This window comes from Perognathus longimembris, chromosome 1 (genome assembly GCF_023159225.1).
Source record: "Perognathus longimembris pacificus isolate PPM17 chromosome 1, ASM2315922v1, whole genome shotgun sequence".
NCBI classification, from domain to species: Eukaryota; Metazoa; Chordata; class Mammalia; order Rodentia; family Heteromyidae; genus Perognathus; species Perognathus longimembris.
Window position 1 is genome coordinate 23,375,224 of NC_063161.1, and position 26,604 is coordinate 23,401,827.

The 26,604-nt window shown below is 39.8% G+C and overlaps 1 protein-coding gene across 2 annotated transcripts in view; it reads left to right on the forward strand.

Moving 5' to 3' along the window:
• Poc1b (POC1 centriolar protein B) overlaps window positions 1-26,604 on the forward strand; it is an 82,094-nt gene that overhangs the window by 14,536 nt on the left and 40,954 nt on the right. For both annotated transcript variants that reach the window (XM_048358492.1, XM_048358501.1), the window contains exons 3-9: window positions 4,986-5,157; window positions 11,007-11,186; window positions 19,224-19,331; window positions 19,452-19,567; window positions 20,844-20,977; window positions 23,020-23,088; window positions 23,869-24,021. In XM_048358492.1, coding sequence (XP_048214449.1) covers window positions 4,986-5,157; window positions 11,007-11,186; window positions 19,224-19,331; window positions 19,452-19,567; window positions 20,844-20,977; window positions 23,020-23,088; window positions 23,869-24,021 — 932 coding nt within the window. The remainder of the gene's footprint in view (window positions 1-4,985; window positions 5,158-11,006; window positions 11,187-19,223; window positions 19,332-19,451; window positions 19,568-20,843; window positions 20,978-23,019; window positions 23,089-23,868; window positions 24,022-26,604) is intronic.

Sequence of the window (26,604 nt, forward strand, 5' to 3'; positions counted from 1 at the left end):
CCGCTGGCTTTAAACTCAGATCCTCAAATCTCAGCCTCCTTGAGTAGCTAGTATTATAAGGATGAGTCACCAGCGCCCAACCTCAATAATAATACTTTTTTTCTGTCGTTTGTGGGACTTGAACTCGGCCTTGGCACCATCCCTGAGTCTCTTTGTGCTCAACGCTAGTGCTCTACTATTTGAGCCACAGCACCACTTCTGGTTTTTGAGTGGTTAACTGGAGATAAGAGTCTCACAGGAACTTTTCTGCCATAGGTTGGCAGATCTCAGTCTCTTGAATAGCTAGGATCACAACCATGGGTCACCAGCACCTGGCCTCCTTAATTCTTTTAGAAACTTATCACAGTGATTTATTTACACATCAGAATATTCATATGTATGCTGAAAGATCATTTCTAATAAGTCCAACACTGTGAACAGCCTAAATAATTCAGTTAATAAGATATAGCTGTATTATAGAATGCTATATGATCTTAAGATTTTTGCTTTTAGTTTTGACACTAAGTGAAAAACAGCTATACATACAACTAGACAAAATGTATGAGATAGCTGTTTCCGGCACTGAGACACAGGGACTACAAAGCTATATGATCCTTTTAAAAAGAGAAACATGCAAGGTGAGCTCACCATGCCTTGGCTTTCTCCCATCCAAGTACTAACCAGGCCCGACCCTGCTTAGCTTCCGAGATCAGATGAGATTGGGCACGTTCAGGGTGGTATGGCTGTAGACTTGGCTTTCTCTCTATGGCAGAGAGGTAGAGCAGTAGCACAGTGGCAAACATCAGAGTTTAGAGCTCTGACTGACTGGACTGAAATTTGCATAGAAGGATTCTGGGGAGTGGTCTGAGCAGACTGGTGCCTATAAGCAACTCTGTGTGTATGTGTGTATGAAGAGGGAGATGTCCTCAAAGATTTTGGAGTTAAAGCCAACCAGCATATCTACAGAACAGATTAATCCATTTATGAACTGAGTATCCTAGTGACCCCAAATACTTCTTAAAGTCTCCACCACCTCAACACTGTTATTTAGGGGACCAAGCTGAAATACCGGCTTTATAGGGACAAACCACATGGTATAAATGGCATTATATTTCTAACAAATGGTTGAGAAAAAAAATAAGCATATTAAAAAGTATTTCTGTAGGAAGAAAAGGATAAAGTAAATGGACAAAATGTAAATAATAGCAAAACTTAGGATAGTCAATGTATGAGCTTTTCCATAAGTTTGAACTTATCAAAATGAATTTTATTTTTAAAGAAGTGGGGTAACATACTAATGTAGCTCTACATTAAAAAAAATAAAAGATGGCTGGTGATATGGCCTAGTGGCAAGAGTGCCTGCTTGATATACATGAGGCCCTGGGTTCAATTCCCCAGCACCACATATACAGAAAATGGCCAGAAGTGGCGCTGTGGCTCAAGTGGCAGAGTGCTGGCCTTGAGCAAAAAGAAGCCAGGGACAGTGCTCAGGCCCAGAGTCCAAGCCCCAGGACTGGCCAAAAAATAAAAAATAAAAATAAAAATAAAAGATGATTTCCGTGTATATTAACACTAAGTGAACAGAGGAGGAGAGATTGGAGAGGCAAAATGTATAAATAAAAAAAATACTGTATTACCATTTTAAATATGAATGCTACCATTTGTAATACAAAAATACTGAGAATGGACATACCAGTTTAATGCGAGCACATGGCAATACAGTTTATGTGAGCACATGGGAATGCAGGTTGAATCCAAGAAAGGGAGCTAGGTGGCCAAAGAGTGGAAGGAGGTTACACAGAATATTATTTCATAATCCTGGTATTCTGTGTCAGGCGCCTGTCTAACGAATTGTAAATGGTTAGACCTGTAAGATAATTTTGAAAACCCAGAAAAACTAGAGAAAGTAGCATTTATTTTTAGAAAATAGTACTCTTAACAGAGCAAACCTCTAAGTAACTGTAGGTGAAAGTTTTTTAGATTGGTAGTTTTACTAACCTTTTTCTTCCTTTAACATTTTATTTCAAAATAGATCACTTGGGTCATGAATGCTACAGGCTTTGACATTTGAAGTTATGTGGTAATGTTTATATAGGGTGTGGTCTGCGGAAACATATGAAAGCAAATTCTAAGTTGACACAGTAAAACATTAACATCAATAATCTACTACTTACCTTTTATTATAACAATAGTGGGTTTGTTGGAACAATTCTTTCTTAGGACATAAGGAACTGAGAAGGGAAGTTTAGCATTAGTTGTCATAACTTCTGGAATGAATGGATTTGTACAGTTTTTTTTTTTTTTTTTTTTTTTTGGCCAGTCCTGGGCCTTGGACTCTGGGCCTGAGCACTGTCCCTGGCTTCTTCCCGCTCAAGGCTAGCACTCCGCCACTTGAGCCACAGCGCCGCTTCTGGCCGTTTTCTGTATATGTGGTGCTGGGGAATCGAACCTAGGGCCTCGTGTATCTGAGGCTGGCACTCTTGCCACTAGGCTATATCCCCAGCCCTTGTACAGTTTTTTAATACTTCAATTTTTTCCTGTTGTCCTGAAATTTAGAGGAAAATATAAAGTGTACTGAGCTATGATATCGTAACTGGGACATCCTGCCCCAGATGTCCCTTAATGGACAGACCTCAAAAATGCCACCACTGCATTGTACAGTCAAAACCTCTTTCTGGACTCCAGTCAGGTTAGATCCATGTTGCTATCTCTATCAGCTGTTTCTACTTATATGTCCAAATGGTTTGTAAAATTACTATGTCTGAAATTTTTAAATTTTATTCCTCCTTGTCCTATCTTGTTCCAAACTCCCTTTTCTTCTTGTCTTTCCCATCTCATTAGATGGCATTAAGGTTTAGGTTACCTCTTCTGAAGTCTAGCACCTTTGTCACTTCTCTTCCTCTCCCTCACATCTCATCCCTTAGAAAGCCTCATGCGGTCCCTTTGTTTACAAACTGTCTTGATTTTCATTGTACAGACCACTGCCTTCTCCTGAATTCATTATTGCAATACCTGTGAAGAGATTATTTTATTCAATTCTATCTTGCTGTTCCCTGTTTATTCTTCATATATCAGCCAGAGTGGTAGACTTTGGGTGCTAAATGATTTTTTTTTTTTTTTTTTGCCAGTCCTGGGGCTTGGACTCAGGGCCTGAGCACTGTCCCTGGCTTCTTTTTGCTCAAGGCTAGCACTCTGCCACTTGAGCCACAGCGCCTTCTGGCCATTTTCTGTATATGTGGTGCTGGGGAATCGAACCCAGGGCCTCATGTATATGAGGCAGGCACTCTTGCCACTAGGCTATATCCCCAGCCGCTAAATGATTTTTTGATAAATAGATATACAACAAAAATTGCACAAAACATAATCTACAATCTGATCAACTTTCACAATGCAACATACCCACATGGCTAATACTCAGAACAAGAAACATTACCATTACTGCCATGTGTTAGTTAGCATGGCATTACTATGACAAAATATGTGAGATAAACAACTTTGAAGGAGAAAGAGCTATTTGATTCACAGTGTCGGGGGTTTCAGTCCGTTATTGGTGGGCCTTGTCGTTTTGGGGCCTGTGGCTAGACATTATACCATGGTGGTAGTGGAGGAAGCTGCTCATCTCATGGTGGCTGAGAAACAAAGAAAGACAGGAAGGACTTGGTATCCCAGCATCCCTTGATCCTAAATCACACCCCATGATCCTAACAACCCAACATTCTCCCACTAGGACCCACCTATAAAAAGTTCCACCATTTCCCAATAGCACTCCAGGCTGGAGACCAGGCTTTTAACATACAGACCTTTGGGGAACACTTAACATAAAAGTCTCTCACAGCTACTATCCTCCTGCCCTGTCGTCTAAGTATTTGCTGCATCAATCTACATTGATTCTATTTCTGACTTCATAGGTTACTTTTGCTTCTTTTTTTGTTTGTTTTTCAGTACTGGGGTTAGAACTCAGACCCTTTTGCTTTGTGCTCGCTAGACCAGTGTTATATCATTTGAGCTATGCCACCTCCCCCCACCCCCCAGAAATTTTGCTTCTTCTTAAACATCATATAATGAAATTTAATTTGCAGAAGATATATAGTACGGGTTGTCCACTTTTAAGTGGATCATTGGGTTTTTAGTTTGGTCTACTTTGAATAGTACTTTCACAAATATGGTAGATGCCTTTCACTAAACATAGAGAAGAATTTCTGTTGAATATATACTCCAGAGTGTAACTACTGAGTCAAGTGATGTGTATGTTCAGCTTCAATAGATATTTCAAAACAGATTTCTGAAGTGGGTTAACTCCAGGATTATGTGAGGGTTCTAGCCAATCCACATCCTTGTCAAGATATGCCATTATTCTTTTTTTTTTTTGTCAGTCCTGGGGCTTGAACTCAGGGCCTGAGCAATGTCCCTGGCTTCTTTTTACTCAAGGCTACCACTTTTTTAAGATCTTCTTCTCTAGCTATGAAAGCCATTTCTGGGCCAATTGAAAAAATTTAGAAATTAGTTGGTAGAAGAAAGAATTGCATATATTTAATTATTTTCCTAGCTGACAATTGCTTTGGGTTGTTAAGAGAATATACTCATTCTTAGGAAAAACATGTTAAGAGATATTTTAAACTATTATCTAGCTCTGTCCAAAGAAATAAAAATTTTTTTTGGTGCTTGTGACACAGATTTAGTAGTTCCCAGTCATCCAGAGTGAAACAAAACCGATTCTTGGTCCAGTGTGTTCTCTGAAGTACTATGCTGCCTTCCTGTTAAATTGTTACAGAGCTCTCATTGAATACTGGGGACAGTAATCCTTCTCTGTAGTTTACCTAGGACGCAGCCAAGCTTGCATATTTGTGAGGTGGTTTAATATTTTTGCTATTACCTGATCTGCTGTACAACTTGTAGCTTCTCTGTTAACAGGACACCTTGTTATTAGATGCACTGCCCTCTTAAATGAGAAATGCCTGCATTTGCAGCTTAACTAACAGTGGTTTTATCCTTCTCTTTCTTGATAGCTACTGCATCCTGGGATACCTTTCTCATGCTATGGAATTTGAAACCACAAGCTAGAGCTTACAGATATGTAGGTCACAAGGATGTTGTAACCAGCGTGCAGTTTTCTCCACAAGGGAACTTACTGGCATCTGCCTCACGAGACAGAACTATTAGACTCTGGATTCCTGATAAGTAAGAGAAATAAACTCTTAATATTCTTTGGCTTTAGGACTATGAAAGAACTATGCCTCTCTGCTCTATATGTATTTCTTGGGTATGCCTAAATTCCCCAACTATCTGGTCAAACAGGAGATATCTTAAAGACAGACTATTTCATATGAAATTTTCTTCATCGTTTTCCCTCCCTAAGAAGCCCCTGCCCAGCATTTGTAACCCAGCTAACTGTTGCAACTGGGGGCAGTGGGAGGTCCCTCAAGCTCTGAGGTCTTTGCTATGGCCACACCTCCCCCCCCCACACACATATATCAGTCACCATCATTGGCTCTGCCTCTTTTTGTTTTGTCCCTTAGCCCCTTTGCAGCCTCGTGACTTGCCTTTTTCCCTTTCCTTCCCCTTCCCCTGCATCCCTTGCACCCACTGCACATCTCCATATTGTGTAGGCCAGCAGTATGCTCTTCCCCCAATAAACTTTTCTGCCTGAACCATGGGGCAGTCTCCTTTCTGCCAAACCTTACAGTAATTATGCCTTCTTTTTGGAGATATGAATGTTTCAAGCTTTCTGGAGATGGTGGTATTTAGCAGTTTATTTATTATTGATTAATACCTGTACTGGGCTTAAATTTAGGATCTCACATTTTTCCTTAGCCTTTTCTCAGCACTGGTACTCAACTACTTCAGCCACACCTCCACTTCTGACTTTTTGCCGGTTAATTGGAGATGAGTCTCACAGTTTTGTCTGCTTAATCACTGGCTTTGAACTGAGATCCTCAGATCATAGCCCTGTAAGTAGCTAAGTACCCGTACAGTAATTAATGATTTAGATTATCTCCCAAGAAACGTATGCATTGCAGTGTATCAAAAGTTTACAGTTTATTAACTTTGTAATGTCCATCCATAGAAGTTTTAGGGGCCCTTTGATCTTTACCGAATACCTCTGTGCTTGAACTTTTCTTTGATTTTGATTAATATCATTTATTTTGTGGCTCCAGTATTTCCTTGTTAAAGAAATTTTCTGACAATATAATTGTTGTATTTTGAGGTTATACCCTCTTGAAGCAAATCTCTCTATAAGAGATTTTCTTACTACTAGCTGATAGTCCAGCTAGTTTAAGCAATTATGAAGTCATGGTTTTTAAGAAGAATTTTATTGGGGGGGGGGGGTGCGGAGCCAGTCCTGGAGCTTGGACTCAAGGCCTGAGCACTGTCCTGGCTTCTTTTTGCTCAAGGCTAGCACTCTGACACCTGAGCCACAGCACCACTTCTGGCCATTTTCTATATATGTGGTGCTGAGGAATCGAAGCTAGGGCTTCATGTATACGAGGCAAGCACTCTTGCCACTAGACCATATTCCCAGCCTTAAGAAGAGTTTTAAAATGAAGTAGCTGGGTGTGGTAGAGCATGCCTGAAATCTCAGGATAAAAAGGTGGCAAGGAAAGGAAGATCAATAGTTTGAGGCAAGCCTGGATTATAGACCATGTCCCAGCCTGGCTTGACTTATGAGATTTTTGACTGAAAAACAAAAGAACAAACAAAAACAACTTCAAGTGTGTAAAGTTTCAAACAGACATGAAAAACTGAATAGTATCTTCCCAACTATATTCATCAACTAGCTTTAATGATTATTCTGCCATTTTACTTCAGCTGTCTCACTCCTTTTTTAGTATTTTTAGAATGAATCTCATACATCCTATCATTTCCTGCTGTGTCTTATCAGAGGATAGGAATTTGGGCATTTTGTTCGAATCTGTTGTGACAGGATTTGATTGCAGCCTGTGGCTGTGCAGGTCTGGACACTCCCCACTCAAAGAAAGTTCACAGAGGTTCACCTAGGAAACTTGATTCTGAGAAGTCTTAGTTTTTATCTGGATGAAAGTTAAACCTATTGATGTGAAATGAAAAGTTACAGTGATCATGTGGATGAATGTAGAGGGAATAATGAAAGGGAGAGGCCAGTTTGGGGTTCAAAAGGAGAATCATGTTCTAAAATCTTTAACTTTGGAATTTAGGGCTAGTTGGTCGCTTTCTAATTTTCAGTACAGCACAGATTTTAGTCTTCTGTAGCTGATTGAAAGAAATCTCAAGGAATAAGCTGTAGAAGGGTTGGTGAGGTTAAATCACACTGAATCATTAGCTCGTAGTCACTCATCTTAGTGCGCTGATTAGGTTTTTGTAGCTATCTCTGGTTTCTCTTTCTAAATCAGGTCATGGAGGGCCAGGGCAGTGGCAGGTCACAGCAAAAAGGCGGATGCTTCCATCAGTGACCAATTACCTAGCAGAGTTTAACAGTCCTCCACACTGTGCAGTTCAGTACAGAAAAAATCGTTTTAACAATTTCATGGGTTGTCGGGGTGGTTCTCTCCACTTGATGTGGGATGGGATTACCCACACATCCTCATTATGCTGGCTGCTGGGTGGACAGGTCGGGCACTTCACTCACATGCCTGGAGCCTTGGTGCTGTGGTGTCTAGGATACCTTGCTTCTCCATTTGTACTGTCTGAGCAGGATGATGCACTTTCTTACAGCATGATAGCGGGTCCTAGGTGTGAAAACAAAGTTACTGCACCTTTTTAAGGGTTAGATTTCTTGCTTGCACAGTGTTACTTCTGCTACAGTCACTGGATCAGGGTCACACACCAGTCCAGATTCAAATGCAAAAGCACTTGTGTACCAGCACAGCAAACACAGAACACACCTATTTGGTTTCTTACATACTTCCTGATGAGACGGGTTCTTGGCAAGGCCCGTCTGCAGTGGAGACTAGAGCCTTTAAGATGAAGGCTTGCAGAGTAGGCGGCTGGTGTATGGAATGGGGAAATGAAGATCAGTACGGATTTCAGTGATCCTGAAAAGGGAAGACTCTCCTCCCTTCCCAGTCATCACAGGTGCCAAGACTTTAAATTCTCTCAGTGTTAAACTGTACTTCTAATTTCTATATATAAAAATCTCCCCTGAATCTTCACTGAAGTAGTTCCTGAGTGCCTACCCCCTCCAAATCTTTGTTGAATACCAATTTTAATTATTCCTGATGTATTATATTAGTCAGATGATGGAAATTAATGATGAAGTCACCTTTGCCTTCTAAAGGCCACAGAAAGGGTTGGATCTTCAAACATTTACAGCTGGATTTTTCCCAGTGGGGTTCACAAAATTGTGTTCTTTTATGTGTTTAGGGCTGAACCTACAGAGACCACTGAAGCTGCACACTTGCCCTCAAAAGCATACTGCTTCAGAGAAGAAAAGCAGATCTGTTTTCTTTTTCTTTTTTTAAGGCCATGATATAAACCAACTGCTGGTAGCTCTTGCCTATAATCCTAGCTACTCAGGAGGCTGAGATCTGAAGATCATAGTTTGAAGCCAGCCAGGAAGAAAAGCCAAATTAAAGCTCTGGCTCAAGTGGAAGAGTACTGTCCTTGAGCAAAAAAGCTTAGAAGCCAATCAATGGCTCAAGCCAATAATTCTAGCTACTCACAGGCTGAAATCTGAGGATCAGTGGTTCAAAGCTTGGGGGCAGGAAAGTCCATAAGACTCTTATCTCCAGTTAACTACCAGAAAACAAGCATTGGCCATGTGGCTCTAGGGGTAGAATGCTAGCCTTGAGATGAAGAGCTCAGGGACAGCATCCAGGCTCAGAGTTCAAGCCCCACAACCAACCAAAAAAAAAAAAATCAGAGAAAGCTTAGAGACAGTGCACGAGCACGCACACACACACATATACACCATGATATGATGTATAAGTTAAGTAATTGTAGCAGATCCGAAGCAAGCTGGAGTTTCGAGGTATTTCATCTGAGAAAGCATAATCACAAAGGCAGAGGTATATATTTTAAGCACTGTGGTTGTTCTGAGTACAAAGTTCAACAGCACATGTGGGAGTTGCATTTTATGTTGGAGAGTGGTGATGTGTTTACACTGGGATTTATATACTTGGCTATATAGCTACTTCCAACAAGAAGTAAGCACCATTTGTAGGTGACTAGAGAGGAGATACAAGATTAGAACCGGGAAGCCAGCTAAGAGGATTTTGTAGTAATCTAGGTGAAGGATGTTGAGAATATATATCTATCTGAAGGTAAGAGCTGGGGTATAAAGAAGCAGGACATTCAAAGGACCTTTAAGGAGGTGATCACACAAGGTTTATTTACTTACTGGAAAAGAGGAAGGAGGTAGGGTTAATGTGTAATTTCCCGGATCCTGGTTCAGAAGTAGGCGGATATTGTTCCTGGATTGTGGTGTAGAGCTAGGTAGATGTAGCTCTAACCAATCTAAGAAGCAAATACAGGATGAGGGGCAGATGTGTGGGAGGTAGGATATCTAAAAAGCTGAGACTGTCTAACTAAATTCCATTGACCAATCTTTTTCATGCAGTTGTGGATATTTTCCCCTTAAGGTAGCAATAATATAAATAAGATTTTCTGAATGGAAAGATTACCAAGTCTTATAAAGTGAAAGTACCTTTCAGAACATAGCAACACTGACAGAGTATTTCCCAAACATAACCTTATAGCTCCAAAACTGCTAAAAGCTGCTCCTACTTTAACAATTCTTATGCTTTTTCTTCCTCAAGTACTACATATTATTTTCTCCTTCTCTCCCTCAATTACTTTTTTTCTCTTTCTAGCCAAGGAAGAAAAAAAAATAAGTGTTTGAAATATTAGAGTGCTGAAATATTTTTCCCATTAATACTGTGTTTCTGTTATGAATATTAAGATCAAGTCTCCAAAACAAACCAGGCCTTCAATACACACGTCGGTCTCAGTTCTCTTCACTCCCATTCCCTGGTAGCTGGTAGGTGGTGGACGGACAAGGAGAGATCACCTGGGGTGTTGTGTATAAAGGCAAATGACACCTAGGCTACCTCTTCTTCCCAACCTAGGAGGTGAGCTCACCCAGCATCCTTGTGACCCAGTTACCAAACAAACACTGCCTTGGAGCTATTCCTTTAATCAGTCTTAGCTTTCCTAGGTTGTACTGCCCCTTCTGAGTAGCTAGGATTACCCAGCCAGATTGTCATTTCTTTTTTCTTTTCTTTTTTTTTTTTTTTTTTCTAGTCCTAAAGCTTGAACTCTGGGCCTGGGCACTTTCCCTGAGCTTCTTTGGCTCAAGGCTAGTGCTCTACCACTTCTTTTTTTTGGGGGGGGGGGCAGTGGGCCTTGGACTCAGGGCCTGAGCACTGTCCCTGGCTTCCTTTTGCTCAAGGCTAGCACTCTGCCACTTGAGCCACAGTGCCTCTTCTAGCCGTTTTCTATATATGTGGTGCTGGGGAATCGAACCGAGGGCCTCATGTATACGAGGCAAGCTCTCTTGCCACTAGGCCATTTCCCCAGCCCCTCTTTTTTCTTTTCTTTTCTTTTCTTTTTTTTTTGCTAGTCATGGGGCTTGGACTCAGCACTGTCCCTGGCTTCTTTTTGCTCAAGGCTAGCACTCTACCAATAGAACCACAGTGCCACATCTGACTTTTACTATGTATGTGGTACTGAGGAATCAAACCCAGGACTTTATGTATGCGAGGCAAGCACTCTACTACTAGTAAGGCCATGGTTTCAGCCCTAGATTGTCATTTCTAAAGGAAGTTAAAATGCATGGTAGAGATTAGCTCAAAATTCCTTTCCCTAGCTTCTAATTGAGACAGAAGCAGGATCTGCTAGTCAGGGGTAGGTACAACCCAGTCTTCCTTGTTTTAACTTTATTAAACCCAACCAGTAGGAAACAGTATCAGTGGAGGGTACAGTACAACATACTTCATACTTCTTTTAGGTTTACAATAGTTAAACCATTTTTGTATATTTCTAACTTCGTTGTGGTTAAATGTTGATTATAATTAAGTCAACTAAGTTATTAATATTAAACTGTTTATTTCCAGGAAAGGGAAATCTTCAGAATTTAAAGCTCACACTGCTCCAGTTCGAAGTGTAGACTTTTCATCTGATGGCCAATATCTTGTTACAGCTTCTGAAGACAAATCTATCAAAGTATGGAATATGCATCGCCAACGCTTCTTATATTCCTTATACCGACACACACACTGGGTACGCTGTGCCAAGTAAGTGCAGAAAGTTTTGTGACAACACTTTTTTCTGTGGTAACCCACATTCACCTCCCAACCTACAGAAGGGAGATTGAGGGTGTTTTCATTCATCTGCTCAGCAAATATGATTATGCTGTGGTGGGACCAGTAGTAAACCTTTGGCTGTCATGGAGCTTGTGTTTTAGAGAGAGATTTTTTTTTTTTTTTAAGAAAAGACAGTAGGTAGAATGAAAAACTGAGCAGGGTTGGCAAGGGGTGAGCATTTTTAAACTGTTCATGGATGCCTCTCAGAGAGCAGGGCTCTGAGCAGAATAGAAGGAGCAGTGGAGCTTGGAGAATTTGTAAAAGGAGAGGAGAGTCTGCTGGCTATTTGAGGGAAAGCAAGAATAGTGAATGGAGCAGAGCAGGGAGAGGTAAAGAGGGAGACCTGGGCAAGGTCAGGATGTTCTGCCATGTACTCCAAGGGAGAAATAATGCCACTACACTGCCCTTTCTCTGGTTTGCATGGTAATATAGTAGGATCACTCTGACTACTATGCTATCAATACTTGGAGTTCCCTCCAAAAACTGAAAATAGAATTACTATATGATCTTACTGTCTACTCTTGCTTATGTACATAAAGGAAACCAAGACAGGATATAAGAGAGATAGATGCCTGTACATTAATGATTATTTTGGTACTGTTCACGATAGCCTTGCCATGGAATCAGCCTAGATGCTTATCAATAAATGGATAAAAAATATTGTATACATTTATATGTGTGTTTTATATATAATACACATTAATTATACACATATAATATAATCACATTATATATATTTATATGAGAGAGATTACATACATACATGCATACATTGGAGTATTATTTAGCCATAAAGAAGAGAAGAATAATGTCATCTGAAGAAAGATGAATGGAACTGAAAACATCATATTAAATAAAATAAGCCACACTCAATAAAGACAAATAGTTTTATGTTTTTTTTCTTTTTCTTTTTTTTTTTTTTTTGCGGAATCGGAAAGAAAAGAGAAAAAAAAGAAGACCTGAATGTAGGAGGAATAATTAGGAAATAGCAAGGTTACCAGTGAGAAGGATAAATGTGGATAAAAAGGGTCATAAATAATTCACAGTACTTATATACATGTGTGAAAATGTCATAATAGAAGCCACTATTTCATACAGTTACTATAAATTAATAATAAAATTTTTAAGTTGGGACATAGCAAGCATGATCGTGCATACCTATAATGCCAACTATTTGAGAGACTGAGGTAGGAAGAGTGCAAGTTTGACTGACCTGGGCAACTTGGAAAGACCCTTTTTCAAAACAGAATAAAATATAAAAAGGACTGAGAATGTTGCTTTGTCATAGAGCACTTTGCCAGCATGGGCAAGGCCCCTGGTTCTATACTAAGTACTACAAAATTCAATTATATGTAGTACATATATATGTGTATATTTGGGCCAGAAGTAGGGGACTATGGGTAAGCTGCTATGGCAGTGCAAATCTCCATGTGGAAATTATGAGAAGCAGTTGGATGCTTAATATAGAGTTTGCAATTACAACAACAATATTTGCTCTCACACTGAAGTGACAGAAAGGGGAATCAAGAAGAACACTAGAATCTTTGTTATAGTGTGTTAGTAGATGAGTGCTATCGTGGACATTACCTGTCTCAGTTTGCAGGAATGACTTCTGTTATTGCATTCAAAGATGGCTTCTCTTCTAAGGCTGACCAACACTTTAGGAAACATAAAAATTTTGTTTATAGCCTTAAACTTCATCTGGTGTACATAAACACCAAATCCTTCAAGCAATCTGAGACTGCCAATTTTTTTTAATACCTATTTGAACATTTTAGGTCTGAATGCTCTCAAAACTCCTTCATTTAACAAATAGAAAACCATGGCCAGTGTAACTGTAAGCTTCCCAAGCTTATCTGACTGGGCAGTGTCAGAATTCACCCTAGAACCAAAAGCTCTGTGCATATCCAGGCAGTCTTATTACACAACTGTTCTTTGTTTTGTGGCCTTCCTATTGAAGAGCTGCAAGCTTCTGAGGTCCTCTTACTTAATGATTTGTTTCTTACAGAACATAGAACAGTACTCACTCTGTTTGGTCTCAGAACACTGAAGACTCAAAATGTGTTTCTGGAATATATACTTTAATGATAAGAACAGCCAATAGATGACTGGAGGTATAGCTGTCAGTGGGAAAATACTTGCCTAGTATGGGAGGAACGGAGAGAAGAAGGGAAGGAACAAGGTAAAAAAAACAAGAAAAGAAATAAAAGGACAACTTGGAGCTCTTACAAATGCATTTTGAAAAACATTTCCTGGTTCTTAGCCAAATGCCAGTGGCTAAGAATCATGGTTCAAAGTCAACCCAGGCAGGAAAATTTGTGAAATATTTATCTCCAATTAAGCACTAAAAAGCCGGAAGTAGAGCTGAGGCTCAAGTGCTAGAGTACCAGCCTTGAGTGAAAAAGCTATGGTACAGCACCCAGGACCTGAGTCCTAATACCAGTTCCCCATTCCTCCCCACAAATTCATGGTTCTCTAATGAACAAAATAACTCTCTGACCATGCATCTAGACATAACATTTTATATAGAGACTCAGGAATCCCATAGATCGCTAAAGAACTCCTGTTTTATAATTTGGTCAAGTCTCATGAACATATGAACCAGTTTTTCTAGGAAGAAGTTGAAAAACTTCCTCATCTTTCTTGATTTCTAATTAACCTGGAAGGGTTCAACAGCAATTAGGTTAGCTTAAAATGCCTTTCACACAGTCTGCCTGCTGACCCCATGAGTCACCATTGACTAATATTCACCTTGTGTAACAATCTGTGTATGTTTGCAAAGGAGCTTGGGGGGTACTAAATTGGAGATTGAGCAGTCTAACAATCCTTAATAGAAAATTTATATTCTGCTAATAGTCTCAAAATGAACAGCTGTGTCAGGTATAAGGGTCTACTCTTCCTCATGAAAGTCAGGGTAAAGGGAAGCTTGTCTTTTTAGTGCTGAACCTATTTTGTTCTTTGTTTGTTTTACTGTCTGTAATTTAAAATAACAGGCAGCAATACAAATCATCATCCTTCCAGTCCTTCAAAAGGCCAAAAAAAAAAAAAGAAGAAGAAAGAAAACACATGCAGGAATTCTTTATTTTTTATTTTTATTTTTTGTCAATTGTGGGGCTTGAACTCTGAGCCTAAGCGCTGTCCCTGAGCTCTTCAGCTCAAGACTAGTGCTTTACCACTTGAGCCCCAGCACTACTTCCATTTTTCTGATGGTTAATTGAAGATAAGAGTCTCTTGGACTTTGCTGCCTGGGCTGGCTGCGATCCTCAAATCTCAGCCTTCTGAGTAGCTAGGTTTACAGGGGTGAGCCACCTGCACCTACCTGGCTTATATGCAGGAATTATAATGAAGTGTCTAGAGAACAGGGAAGGCGTTAACCATGTTCCCACTTTGGTTGTATTTCTTTGGAGGAAGGCCTTTTCTGGCCTCCACCTCCTGCTTCTTGTTTGGCTGCCAACTCTCCTCTCCCCTTATCTCGAGTGCACAGCCACTTCTTTTCTTTACTTCTGGGAAATTTCTCCAGGTTATGGCACCCTCCTGCTCAGGATAAGATTTTAACTGATCAGCTTCATTTTTCTTATTTACCTGTTTCTTCCATAAAGCTTCTGGTGACAAATTGGTGTCTTTTTGTTCCATTTTTTAATATCACAGTCTTAAAAAAAGGATATAAATTCTGAGTCCCCTCCTCATTCCCCTCCCTAGAATGGAAGCCTCATGAGAGCAGGGATCTTATGGTCTTACTCACTTCTGTATTCCTGTTATTTATAACAGGGCTCACCGTGGGGACTTCCAGGTGCTCAGTAGATCTTGGACTCCATGAATAAATGGGTGAATGAATGAGTTAGAATGAGTGAATTTTCCTCCCATAAGTTCCTCAAGGAAATGTGGGAGAACCATGCTTGCTTAACTTACATCTTCTATCACCCCTCATAGGTTTTATTACAGGCTGATTTGTTCTCTGCTAGGAGTACTGCCCTCACTTTAGAACTTACACAGAACTTAAAATAGTCAAAATAATTTGCCTAGTCAACAGACTTGTATCAGAAACTGAAACGGAGCTTTTGAGTTCCCTGAGTTCCTCTCCTCAGCCCTTTATGTGCCTCAGTTAACGAAGCTGCTGTGTAGGGTTACTTTGAAGACTAAATTGGTTACTCTAGGAAAAGTATTAAGAGCCATTCATGGATATATATAACTCAAAATGTTGTTAGGAAAATGTTGTGATGATGGGGGTAGGTCAGTAATGTTGTAGAAAAAATGTATTAGTTACTTTTGTATAGCTGTGACTAAAATACCTGACAGAAACAAAGAATAAAAGATTGAATTTGGTTGGTGGTTTCAGAGGGGGAGGGTATGGCAGAGCTGGGGGCATTCTCATCATGGACTTCAAGAAGCAGAAAACAGGACAACATACAGCTCCCAAGAACATACTTCAGTGATTTATTTCTTCTTACCTTTGACCATTTTCCAATTATATCCTCATATTACAAATATAAACATTATTCTATTGATTAGGTCAGAACCTCAGGTTCTACTCTTCTTTAAGAGACACAGATACCTGGGCTATATTTTACTAATCCCTAAATCCAATCAAATTGGCAATCAGTTAACCATTGTGATGTGTTTTTGTACTTTTTCTTTATCTGATAATCCCATTTTACTAAATTTTATCATTGTTTTGGTAACATGAAAAAGTTAGATCCTCTGAAAAATATTTTTGGCACCTGAAATGTTCACATTAAGTAAAGATAGCTTATTAAGAAAATAGTGGGCCAGGAGTTTGGCCTAGTGGTAGAGTGTTTGCCTAGCATGCATGAAGCCCTGGGTTCAATTCCTCAGTACCACATACACAAAAAAAGCCTGAAATGACGCTGTAGCTCAAGTGGTAGAGTGCTAGCCTTGAGCAAAAATCGCTCAAGGACAGTGCCCAAGCCCTGAGTTCAAGCCCCAGGACTGGCAAAAAAAAAAAAAAAAAGGGAAGAAGAAGGAGAAAGAAAAAAAGTAAATGGTTGGGCTGGAAATATGGCTTAGCTGTAGAGTGCTCGCCTTGGCATGCATGAAGTTCTGGGTTCAATTCCTCAGCACCACATAAACAGAAAAGGCCGGATGTGGAGCTGTGGCTCCAGTGGTAGAATGCTAGCCTTGAGCAAAAAGGAAGCTAGGGATTGTGCTCAGGCCCTGAGGCCAAGCCCCAGGACTAGCACAAAAAAAAAAAAAAACCCAAAGAAAATGGTTTGTTTGTATGTTTACTTTGCGGGGGTGGGGGTTGAACCCAGGACCTGGGTACTCAGTGTCTCTTAACTTTTCCCCTTAAGGGTAGTATTCTACCACTTTGAGCCACAGCTTCACTAAGAAAATATTTGCTTATTTACACTGATTTATAATTAGAATGACAAGTTTATTTTCATGAGGATCCTGAGTAAATTTTTCATCCCCAGCGTCTGTATTGTAATGGGGTCCGCCCAAGGGAGGGGACCACAATGTAATGGGGTCAGCTCTTGTCTCATCCTTGCTCTCCCCAGCAGCCTGTGGAGTCACTTTACAGTCCAGACGAGATTAAGCTCTCCAAAAGAGAAATCAATGATTTGATTTTTATGTACAAGAAAAAAAGGGGGAATGTAATATGGAGGTCAGATCTGGCCAGCGCCATCATTGGCTGTTGAGGGATGTCGGATTGACTCCATCTCAGATTAGTTAAAGAGAGCAGAAGCCAACTCCATCTTCACTAAGATCTCCCCCACCCTATCCAGGGAAGTTCCCCTTTGCTGTGATAAGATTGTGTAAACTGCTTGACCACCTTATGGAACACTCAAAGTTAAAACCTGTGCCCTCCAATGAGTAGGGGTATTTGCCTTCATTGTGAGCCCCGCCAAATCCATGCACCAAGCCTAACTAAAATGATAGGCTGGTTCAAACAGTTGCTGTTGAAGTGCCAGACTTTGAAGTCAGGCCCCACTTTACCACACGAACCCCACTTTACCACGTGAACCTGAGCAGGCCCTGTGAACAAACCCAGGACAAGCTTATTAGGGCCCAGCCGGTGGAGAACTCTAACGACTGGGAATGCTCAACTCTAACTGCCCCTAGAATGCCTCGAGCCCTGAGCCAATCAGATTTGTACCCGTAATCTTGCTTGCTTAAACACCTGATTGCTGTAACTTTGTCTTTTGCCTTTATAAGTTCTGTGTAATCTCAGCTCGAGGCTGCCTCCTAACCTCCGCTGTGTCGGTGGGTAGGACAAGACCCAGACCGCGGCCCCGCTTGAATAAAGTCTTGCCTTGCTATTGCATTTTGGAATGTCTGAGTCTCGGTGGTGGTCTTGGTGGTGGTCTCGCGACTTGGCACAACACTATGAGGCAGATTATAACTCCATTGGTCACCTGTGTGTGACCTGGCATGCTCTGTAAGTGTTGTAACCTCATTGGCCAACTGCGTGTGGCAGGCTTGACCATGTGGTATTTGCCTTTATAACCTGACCCCGAGCGTGGCCCAGGGCGCACGGTCCCAGCTCCCGAGTCTGGGCTGCAACCCTGGCCAGCCAGCCTGCTTTTCATGATTGTGGTCCCAGCTCCTGAGTATGGGCCGTGATCCTGGCCGGTCAGTATACTTTTTGCTTCCCCAATAAATCCATCTTTTTGTTTGAGACTGTCTCTGAGTGGTGGACTCTTGGAGGGATGGGGGATCCCCTCACCCTCTGACCCCATTACATTGTGGTCCCCTCCCTTGGGGGGACCCCAGTACATATATAAAATAAGTTTCTTCTCTTTGGAACATTTCTATAATAGTTTTCCGTATTTGTCTTTCTCACATAAATTTTGGAGGAAATATTGAAGAAGGTATTAATTGTTTTGATAAAATCAGAGTAAACTACCCAACATGGAAGATTTCTCATTAGATTATTTTCACTTATTTGGAAATACTGCTTCACACAGAACTTGTATATCCTTTTCTTCCTCGATGATGAATCTGTAAATGGCCAGAATAAAAATTTCCATGAAGCAGATTTATTTTTAGGTCCTCCTGAAGAATGAGGTAGGAGTAGGGAGTGAACCCAAAGAAAAACTTCAACTACATGCCACACCCTTAGCTGATGACTTATAGTAACGTGGACTTTGGTCAGACAAGGAAACTACAAATAAAACTTAGACCTAGTCATCAGTCTGTGACATAAATCTTCTTTTTCTGGGTTTGGTTATTACAAAAATATTAATAAAATATCATTCATAGTTTCCTAGTTAGACAAAACTTTGTTTTATTTTCTGTCTGGGCCTCTGTTCTATTATTAAAAAGCACTAGGATTAAAAAAGAAAGAAAATTGGAAAAGATTTTAAAGGAATAGACAATATAGAAGCAGTAAGGGACAAGGTATCTGAGATTTTTCTCCTCTGTTTCTTTATGGGGCTTCATGGAGCACAGTAAGTTTGTCCATGAAGGAACTTGTATTTTGTTCTTGAGTGAGTTGTTCTAGTTTCTGCCCTCCCTAGGCCCAGGAAACTGCCAGCGTAGAGAAGTTAATGATGTCACTTAATTGTAATTCTCACGTACTGGTCCTATTTCCTTACACTAAAGCTTTATTATAGGGTTGGTGGGATGAGTAGAAAAGGTTCTCTTAAGTAATATGGACAGAAATAGAAGGGGGGGGGGGAAGAAATAGAATACCTGAAAAAAATAAAGTAAGATATTTAGCTTGAAAGGAATGTGGAATTGAATCAGAAACCCAGAGCAGCAGCCACAAAACTAAAGTATTTGAATAAAAGACTAAAAAAGAAAGTTTCCTTCGAAACTTGGTTGGTCTGCATATCTATTTTGATCTTTTAATGATCAAAATATTTGTCATAATGATAGTTGGAAAGACTGTTGGTTCCAGAGTATGACAGCTGTGTGGCACACTGGACTTGTACATAGTACAGAACTGTGGAGTGGTGATCATCAGGAACCTTTCACAAAGAGAATCTTCTTTCTCCTGCTTTCCAGATTTTCACCTGATGGAAGACTTATTGTATCGTGTAGTGAGGACAAAACAATTAAAATATGGGATACTACAAATAAGCAGTGTGTTAATAACTTCTCAGATTCTGTAGGGTAAGTTCATTCTCTTTGTATATTCATATAAGTCAGTTTACTAAGGAGACATTGCATTAGACAACGTTAAAGAAATGAGAGTAAAGAAACTGAAATCTTAGGCTTACTATGTCTTCCCAGATTTGCAAATTTTGTGGACTTCAACCCTAATGGAACATGTATAGCTTCGGCAGGTTCTGATCACACTGTGAAAATCTGGGATATCCGAGTGAATAAATTACTCCAGCATTACCAAGGTAATAGTTCCTCCTTTTGTAGGGAACAGAGCTGACTCCATCTTGACTAGGAAAACATAGTAGGAAATGTTGGGGGAAGTAGATTAGGTCAACCTAACCCCAAAATTCTGCTTCTGTAAATGGCTTGCATAACTTATTTGCTCTACCCATTGTGTCACCTTCCTACATCTGTGCCATGCTTCCTTTGTTGTGTGCTCTACCCCCTGTGTCAACCTTCTACATCTGTGCTACGCTTATGCCTTTATAAACCCCAATTTGAGGACTGCTCAGTGGCACAGTGGCTGCTCCTGAGTCTGCACTGTGGCCCTGGCCGGTCAGCCTGCTTTTTTTACGGTCGTAGTTTTCAGCTCTCGCATCTGTGCTGCGTCCCTGGTCAGTCAGTTCGCTTTTTGCTTTCCCAATAAATGCATCTTTTTGCTCAAGACTGTCTCTGAGTGGTGGACTCTTGGGGGGATGTGGAAACCGCCCCCCCCCCCCCGACTCCATAAGCCCCCAGCCAAAACACACACACACACAGAGTTTTGAATGGCTATTGTAGGAAAGTTCATTTCTTCTTGATCCTCTCATGGGGGTGGGGACAATCTTTGAATTGCATATGAACAGTGTGTAGTTATCTCTCAAAACCAGGAGGCAGAAGTTATGGTGGTCTTTGTACACTGTTTAAAAACAGTTTAACAAGGATGGAAGTTACAAGTTTGGATTCTGAATCATGAGGACTTACATAATCCCAAATGGGTGTTGTAACCAGTAGAAAACAACTACCTACTATATATGTATATTGAAACTAAAAGATAAATGAATTTTTTTCATCTGTATTGGCTTTATTACATTAAATCCACATTGTTGTCCTGTATAAGAGTAATAAAAGCTGTTACTCAGTGTTTATTATGTAGTAGAGATTGTTAATCCCCAAAATATTCCTAATGTATTATTCTTCCTCCATTTTAAAGTTAAGGAAAACTAAAGTTTGAAAGTATCACTTGGTGGATAATTGATAGAACTGAATTAAGACTTTCTGCTGCCAAGCACATGGAAGAGCAAGCTTTTTTTGTTCTGGTTGTGGGGCTTGAACTCAAGGCCTCCGGGCATTATCTCTGAGCTTCTTTTGCTCAAGGCTAAAGGTCTACCACTTGAGTCACAGCTCCACATCTGTTTTTTGGTAGTTTATTGGAGATGAGTGTCTCTTGGACTTCTCTACGCAGGCAGGCTTCTACTGTGATCCTCAGACCTTAGCCTCCAGAGTTGCTAATTTTTTCCTTTGTCTTCTACAAATTAGTTCACAACTGCGGAGTTAACTGTGTGTCATTCCACCCTTCCGGTAACTACCTCATCACCGCTTCTTCTGATGGCACGCTTAAGATTCTGGATCTCTTGGAAGGAAGACTCATATATACACTTCAAGGGCACACGGTATTAACACCGAGATCTTTGTCTTTTAAATAAGATCTATTTTAATGTCACAAAAAATTGTTGTTATGCAAATGGATTTACTTCTAGAACCTTTTTTATTTTATTTTATTTTTGGTTGATACAGAGTACTGGGGTTTGAACTCAAGGATTCATGCTTGCTAGGCTGGTGCCCAACCACTTAAGCCATTCCTCCAGTCCTGCTTTTATTTAGTTTTGGTTTTGTTGTTGTTGTTGTTGTTTTTGAGATAGGAGTCTCAAAAACTTTTTTTTTGCCAGTCCTGGGCCTTGGACTCAGGGCCTGAGCACCATCCCTGGCTTCTTCCTGCTCAAGGCTAGCACTCTGCCACCAGAGCCACAGCGCCCCTTCTGGCCGTTTTCCCTATATGTAGTGCTGGGGAATCGAACCAAGAGCTTCATGTGTAGGAGGCAAACACTCTTGCCACTAGGCCATATTCCCAGCCCTCAAAAACTTTTTTGCCTAGCCTGGCCATAAACTATATCCTATTGATCTCAGCCTCCCAAGTAGCTTGAAGCACAAGTATGAGCTTCTAGCACCACTCTTTAGAAACACAGTGGTTCTCATAAAAAGTCAGTATCAAGTATTTCTCTTTTGTAGACATACAAATGTCTGTGAATATTTTAGAGTGAGCTGTCTTTGGATTTTTCTAGTTTTTTTTGGATATACTAGGAACTTCCTTTTAGCCAAGTATAAGCTCTTTATAGGATAAGAATGGGTTTTGTCGGGCTGGGGATATGGCCTAGTGGCAAGAGTGCTTGCCTCGTATACATGAGGCCCTGGGTTCGATTCCCCAGCACCACATATACAGAAAATGGCCAGAAGTGGCGCTGTGGCTCAAGTGGCAGAGTGCTGTCCTTGAGCAAGAAGAAGCCAGGGACAGTGCTCAGGCCCTGAGTCCAAGCCCCAGGATTGGCCAAAAAAAAAAAAAAAAGAATGGGTTTTGTGGTCTAGAAAGAGTATGTTTCTACCTTCTTTGTCCTGCTTACTTCCTACCTTATTTTATCGTTTATTTGTTTGGCCTCAATATTAGGGTGAAGCAGAAAATGGACAAACCAGCTCAGGTGTATGTATAGAAAGGATTTGGGCTGAAAATAAAAACACAATAGAAATTGTCAAGAACCTAAATATCTATGAAGGAAGTGAAAAATAATAGGGAAAGGTATATCAACATACATAAAAAGCATGTAAAAGTAAATATAAGAGAAAAGCACTGTACATAATGATAGAATAGTTCATAATCTGGCTGCAAAGGTGTTTCTGAAACTAAAGGGAGTCTAACTCTGTGGCATAGTGCACTTGGAAAATGCAAAGTGTTTTTTCCACAAACTACTTGTATAAATTAAGGACATATTCAAAATACAATATATTATCCCTTTTAAGATAAAGAAATAACTCATCTTAACTGAAAAGTTTACCTAGAGACTATAGGTCTTGTGATTATGCCAAGTTTAATAATTGCTTAAGTTCAAGTCTTTCATCTGTGATCCCAGCAACTTCCTGACTGGCCTTCCACTGGTCTTCCCCACTCAGATTTGTCATTGCTGCACTGTAGTACTGATTTTCATCCATCACTGCCTTCCTCCTGCATCCTTTTATTAAGACCTTATTACTTCCCTGCTGCTTGCTTCACAAGGGAGAACTCAGTGGTCAGGACATGGCTTTTTTCTGTACCCTCCTTCCCCTCACTTATGCATTTAACTCAGTTTTTGCCAGCTGTTGGTTGAGTGTAGAGCTAGGAAAATAACAGAAATGATCAGTGTACACACATGCAATCCTTTCTTCAAAGAAGAAATAGGTTATTATTGGTTTTTAGTACTGCTTTATGTTTAGTATCATTTATTTATGTGTTGATATGATTAGGTTGGCTCTTTGATTATATTTCCTGTGCCAGCATTGCTAGGTGCTGACTGGGTACTGTCAGACAAGTAGTTCACATTAGGATGTGAAGTTACTTCTTTGTCCTCTTGGCCTTGGGAAAGCTTCACTATGTGTTATTTTTCTTTTTCCTCCCTTTGTTTCTTAGGGACCTGTCTTTACCGTTTCATTTTCCAAAGGTGGGGAGCTGTTTGCATCAGGTGGCGCAGATGCACAGGTTTGTATGTTTTCCAGTTCCCTCTTTACTTTGCATAGGAGGACTTGATTAGGCTAAAGGATTGATCTTTGACCCCTCCCTGTTGAGAGTTATACAACCACCTAGTTTGTATATAGGATGGTGATTATCTATGGCTTTATATTTTCATTTAGTGACAGAAAGTCTGCCATCTCGTAGCTGAAGTAGTTCTAGTTCTAATAGCTTTTAGAGTTGAGAAATTAGTTTCTTTTTTCACTTTTCCATCTAGCTGGGTTTGTATGTATCATGGACACTTGTTCAGTGTTCGTGTTCAGAGGGTAGCCTCTTTGCCTAAACTGTGACCTAATCTGTTGTCTGCAGATCTTGTTTCTTCCAATGTTAAGTACCTGTACAACATGTCCTTGAGGAAACCAAGTCCAGATCATTTAGGAGGCAAATCTGCATTTATACAAAATGATCCAAAGTCACTCATCACCAGATGTTATTAAATAAACTTGATTATCAGGGCCAAAATATGATTGGAATTTTAGTGGGGAAAAATAAAATTTAAGATATTACCTTAGAATCAATTTTAAACCAGGCATAATGGCAGTTGAAATGCTAAATCTCTTCTTATACCTTGTCAAAAAAGTTGTTGAGAAGTAGTAAAATTATTTAAATACAAATATATAGATATATAGATATACACACATAGCCTTTCTGTCTACTTTGTGGGCTAGTTCTATATGCTCCCTTTAACAAAATGAGTTCTGTATGTACATGCAAGTCCAGTAACCACCAACATCATTGACTTTATTGTAGGTCTTACTGTGGAAGACTAACTTTGATGAGTTTCTTAGTAAAGATTTTGCTAAAAGAAATCTCAAAAGATTGCATTTTGATTCACAACCACATCTGCTCGACATCTACCCAAGAACACCACATCCCCATGAGGGAAAAGTTGAGACCGTTGAAGTGAGTATTTGTCCTAAATTCTTTGTACATTTGTGGCTGTTATTCACTTAGCCAAGTGTTTGAAATTATATATAATTTGTTAAAACCTAACCTAAAACAGCAGTGCTGTGAAAGTTTTTTTTTTTACCACTAAACTATAGGCACATGATGGTGTTAAGTAATGTTAAAAGTTCTTTAAAAAAAAAAGTATATATATATATATATATAGTCAAGGTGATGTACAAAGGTGTTACAGTTACATACCTAAGGTAGTGAGTACACTTCTTGTCAAATCTGTTACCTCTTGCCTCATTTTTCTCCCATATTCCCTCCTCTTCCCTAGCCCCCCTCCACCCCCGGAGTTGTACAGTTAGTTTACAACATATTGTCTTATAAGTATTGCTATTGCATTGGTTTGCCTTTTATCCTTTGTCTCTCCATTTTGATATTCCCCTTCCCTTCCCTAATTCAGACAAACATATATACAATACCCAGGGTACCAAAATCAAACTCAGTGACAACAGGGGCTAAACCACAGGGAAGATAAATAAAAGAAAAAAGAAATAATTTCACATAGTACAGTGAAAATAACAACAACAATGAAAAACCACCTGTTTCCATATCTTGGAGTTCATTTCACTTAACATCATCTTATGTGATCATATGTACATAGCTATTGAGCTACTGTGATCTTATATCCACTTCTTAAGTAAATATCCAGAAATAGAATTAAGAAGCCATGTTAACGAAAGGGGACGGATAAATAAGAAACAGTACTAGAGAGGGTGGCTTTGATATAAGTATGTACATATACTTATGTGTATATACATATAAGGTTTCATATGTATCATACTGAAGCCCCTTTGTACAATTAACATATGCAGTGCAGGAGAGAAAGAGAAATTATGGTTGCATACACCTATAATTCCAGCACACAAGAAGCTGATGTTGAAGCAGGTGGATCACAAGTTTGAGTCCTATACTAGAGGGAGTTGAGGGATTCCCTGGACTACATAGTGAGATACTCTGTCTCATCAATAAATAAATAAATTGGTAGATAAATAAGTAAATAAAATTCTGATGACAATAGGAGATGAGAAATCTTATTTCCTGGTGACTGTGAAGTCTGATCTACATCATATTGTAGGTGTTTTTAGGATGGTTGTGGGTTAGGCATTGTGAAAACAGCTAAAGAGCAAGGATTTTCATAAGTTGTTGAAATAGGTCTCTTAACCCTTTTGTAACAAAAGGAAAAGCTTATGTTAAGTAAAAAGAAAAATTAGGTATTGAATCTAATCATTGTGATCATTGTATATAGCCTGCCTGTGTACTTGGATATATAATTACATATTTAGCTGTAGAGATTTTATTGACATGTCTCCTTAGATGTCCCCTTAGGTCCTGTAGATTCAAGTGTTCTTTAAAGATGAATTCATCATGTCCACAGCTGGCATTAGCCTATGTACCACCATTTTATATGTTTCTTCTTAAGCCCTTTTCTGTTCAAGGAGCCAGTGTCAGAAATCATCATTACTTGTTCATTTGATTTAATTTTTATTATTCCTTCTTGATTCTTTTTAAAAAATATTTCTTTTTTTTTTTTTTTGCCAGTCCTGAGACTTGAACTCAGAGCTTGGGCTAACACTCTACCACTTGAGCCACAGTGCAATTTCTGGCTTTTTCTGTTTATGTGGTACTGAGGGATTGAACCCAGGGTTTCATGCATGCTAGGCAAGTACTTTGCCAGTATGCCACATTCTCAGCCCTAAAAAATATTTTTTTATTGTTACTATAAAGGTGATGTACAAAGGGGTTACAGTTACATAAGTGAGGTAATGAGAACATTTGTTTTTGGACGTCACCTATTCCCACATTCCCAGTTTCCTAGTTTTTCCCTCCTGTCCTCACCCACAAGTTGTATAATTCATTTTCAACATAGAGTCTAGTGATACCACTGTTGCATTTGTTCGCCTTTTGTCCCCTTGCTTTTATAGTGAGGGCATATTCTGTTTGCTGAGGTATAGTGGCACCATTTATGGTTCAGGCTGATGTCCCAAACTGCCTCCAGGGTCTCTTAAGATCCCAACTCCTATTACTACGTTAGTCTTGGTTTACTTGATCTTGATACTTCTCACATAGTCACTCCCCACTCTCCCTCTTTGAGGAAGTATGTGGATTTGAAAATGCTAGCCCCTGTCTAGCGAGTATGAAGCCACACTTCTAGTTCTGGCTTTGGGCTGATTAACTGGAAGACAAGAGTCTCTTTATTCTTTTGCCCTGACTGGTTTCCAGCCACAATCCTCAGAGCTCAGCTGAGTAGATAGGTTTATAGGCATGAGCCACTGGCTCTTGGCTAATTTCTTTCTTTATAACAGTGTTGTAGTTTTTCTAAAGTATTAACCACTGTGCTTTATTATGTATTTTATTTTATTTTTTATTGTTATTATAAAGGTGCTGTTGCAGAGGAGTTACAGTTTTATAAGTCAGGCAGTGTTTCCCCTTCTCACACTCTCTCCCAGTTTTTTCCTTCCATCCATACCCACAAGTTTTATAGTTCATTTTCAACATAGTGTCTAGTGAGTATCGCTGCTGCCTTTGTTTACC